The sequence below is a fragment of the Arachis duranensis genome, chromosome 3, assembly GCF_000817695.3.
Source record: "Arachis duranensis cultivar V14167 chromosome 3, aradu.V14167.gnm2.J7QH, whole genome shotgun sequence".
Taxonomy (NCBI): domain Eukaryota; kingdom Viridiplantae; phylum Streptophyta; class Magnoliopsida; order Fabales; family Fabaceae; genus Arachis; species Arachis duranensis.
Window position 1 is genome coordinate 13,425,315 of NC_029774.3, and position 3,009 is coordinate 13,428,323.

At 30.4% G+C, this 3,009-nt stretch overlaps 1 protein-coding gene across 1 annotated transcript; it reads left to right on the top strand.

Moving 5' to 3' along the window:
• The first annotated feature begins 1,549 nt into the window (after positions 1–1,549).
• LOC107477725 (aquaporin SIP1-2) lies at positions 1,550–2,754 on the top strand. The gene has a single exon (XM_016097782.3). The coding sequence runs from the start codon at positions 1,642–1,644 to the stop codon at positions 2,371–2,373; it is 732 nt and encodes a 243-aa protein (XP_015953268.1). The 5' UTR covers positions 1,550–1,641; the 3' UTR covers positions 2,374–2,754.
• Positions 2,755–3,009: the final 255 nt, after the last annotated feature.

Genomic DNA, 3,009 nt, shown 5'->3' on the forward strand with positions numbered 1-3,009 from the left:
AGTTCTGCCTCGTCCATAGATACACAGCTAGCTCAGTCTCACACTAATTCGAACCGGCCTGGTTCGAACTATGATTGGTGTAATTCGAACCAACCCGGTTCGAATTACATGGGAACCTTCTCTCTCTATAATTCGAACCAACCTGGTTCGAATTACCTTCATTCTTAATTCGAACCAGGCTGGTTCGATTTATTACCAACATAAAACCGTAATTCGAACTCACCTGGTTCGATTTACTAACAAATAGAGTTCGAACCAAGCTGGTTCGAATTATATAAAAATGCGATCTGGCTTATTGCTGAAACGATTTTTGCTTTGGCGTATTTACGTAATTTTTTGAGCCAGTTGGCTTATTATGGTTTTTTACCCTTTTAATTATAAACATAAATATAATTTAATTATATTATTTATGAAATGTGACTATAGATGTAGATAAAATTTAGTTATATTACTTATATATAGTTTTATTGTATTGTATTGCTTATAAAGTTAGATTATAATTATGACAATAGAATTGTTCTTGTATTTTTATATATGTGACAAATTGGTGGTGTTAAAACATTACTCTTAATTATAAATAAGGTTTATAATTTAAAAAATCAAAGACTCAATTAAAAAGATACAAAAAAATGATGTTAAAATATTCTAACTCTTTAAAATAAAAATATTCGAAATTTAATTAAAAATTATTTAAAATTTAAACTCAATAAAAATTTATATTCAATGTGTTTTGTATTAAATATATTTAATAACCTATTATATCATATTGGTTGAATTGTTGAAATTAGCTTTTATAATGTTAATTTTTTAATAACACTTTATTAGAAAAAACCATCTTTTCAGAATTTTTTAAAAACTAATTAATTATTTCTAATGCTTATACTAAAAATAAAAATAAAATTTAAATTAGTAAATTGTAAAAAATTTAAAAAAAATCTAATGATTAATCTATTACCTTTTTAGTTTTAGTCCAAATTAAATATTTTTTATTGTTTTTGGAAAGAAAATCTTTCGAGGAATTTAATAATATGTGATAAGGAACATCGAATAAATTATACAGAAACCAATTAAAACACAACATAAAAATATCTTTAAAAAAGACGTTTTAAGCGTCTTTATCTGAGTGGTTCAATGATCAATTCCACTATAAAATGGAAAAGATTAGCATTTTAAACTCAACTTTAACAAAAAAAAAAGGAAAGTACGAAGAGTTAATAGAATATTTGTAATAGAAATTTAGGGAGTATTAGAGATATAACCATTAGTATTATCTTTTTTCATCTGAAACTTTTAAAATAAATGGTATTATGATATGACATAGTATTAAAATCTTAGATAAAAAAAAAATAAAAAATTCGATACTTGGAAAATCCAAAATCACTACAAAAAAAAAATGATATAACGGTCTAAGAAGGTCAAATAGTCAAACTTGTACCTAAGAATCTTTTTTAATTTATCACGTTTCACGTCACGTGTGGCCTACCCCAACATCGTGACAAGCCAACAAGTTGGAAGCTTTAACTTTAATTATTTTGTTGCGTCCCTCTGCTTCTCTAATCTCAAGTTCTTATTTCTAGCCAACCAACCACAAACTGTGAAGTGTGAAGAGTTTCCACTTTCCATTTCAAGAATATAACACTTATGGGGGCTATAAAATCAGCCATGGGAGATGCAATCTTAACATCAGTATGGGTCTTCAGCCTCTCATCACAAAGGATTATCTCATCAGAGATATCTTCCTTTCTTGGATTCAAACCATTCACACTTCCATCACTATTCCTCTCAACAATCATAAACTCCATCATAGTCTTCACCATAACCTCCATTGGAAGGCTCTTAGGTGGTGCAAGCTTCAACCCTTCATCCACAGTTTCATCCTACTTCTTAGGCCTAAGGCCAGATTCATCACTCTCATCATTGGCCATAAGGTTCCCTGCTCAAGCACTTGGTGGGGCCCTTGGTGCAAAAGGGTTACTTTCTGTGGTGCCCCCACAGTATAAGATTTTGCTGAAAGGTCCTTACTTGAAGGTGGATTTACACACTGGTGCTTTTGCTGAAGGAGCATTGGTTTTTGCACTTAACTTGGCTATACTCATTATTGTTATGAAGGGTCCTAAGAATCCTTTCTTGAAGGTTTATATGATTTCTTTGACAACTTTGACTTTGGCTATTTGTGGTTCTGGTTACACTGGACCTTCTATGAACCCTGCAAATGCATTTGGTTGGGCTTATATGTATAATAGGCATATGAATTGGGAGCTGTTTTATGTCTATTGGATTTGTCCTTTTATTGGGGCATTTTTTGCTGCTTTGGTTTATAAGGCTCTGTTTATGTCACCACCAGAGATGATGAAGAAGCAGAAGAAAGCTTGAGACTTGAGACACCACAATTGTTAGTCAAGTATTTTTCTTCACATTTTAATTCATGTTTCTTTTCTTATACTATTTGCTATACATTTTAATTCATGTTTCATTTATGATTAAAGATTTCCATGTTCTAAAGTTTAAGCAATTTTGGAGCATGCATTAAATGTGCTCTAAGCCCAATTCATGTTTTTGATGAATTGGTCAGTTTCAGTTGCATTGATGTGCATGCAAATATTAATGTCAAAGCTGCTAAATTGTACACATTTACAAATACAACCCATGTGATTATCTGAAAGGTGAAATTCTATGGCAAAAATGGGGATAACCACTAGCTTTGATTTGTTGCAATCTGTTTCAGAGACAATAATATGATACATCATACTAAAACCTTTGAACTTGTGTATTATGCACTAAGGGGGTGTTTCACATATTGCCTATTAGCATTACCAATATTTTAGATTACCAGAGAGATGATTATCATCTTTTAAATTATTGGCAATATTACAATATATTGTTTGGTATGCAGTATTGGACAAGTAATGTAGATAGCTAACTCTTATATTAGTAATGTTGATTACCAGATTTCCTCTGAAATTCAAATTATCAGTTATGTATATTATGACCAAACAAGGTAATCTTTTA

What these genes read in the sequence shown, in the direction of transcription:
- LOC107477725 (XM_016097782.3), top strand. Translation starts at nt 1,642, where the DNA reads ATGGGGGCTATAAAATCAGCCATGGGAGATGCAATCTTAACATCAGTA.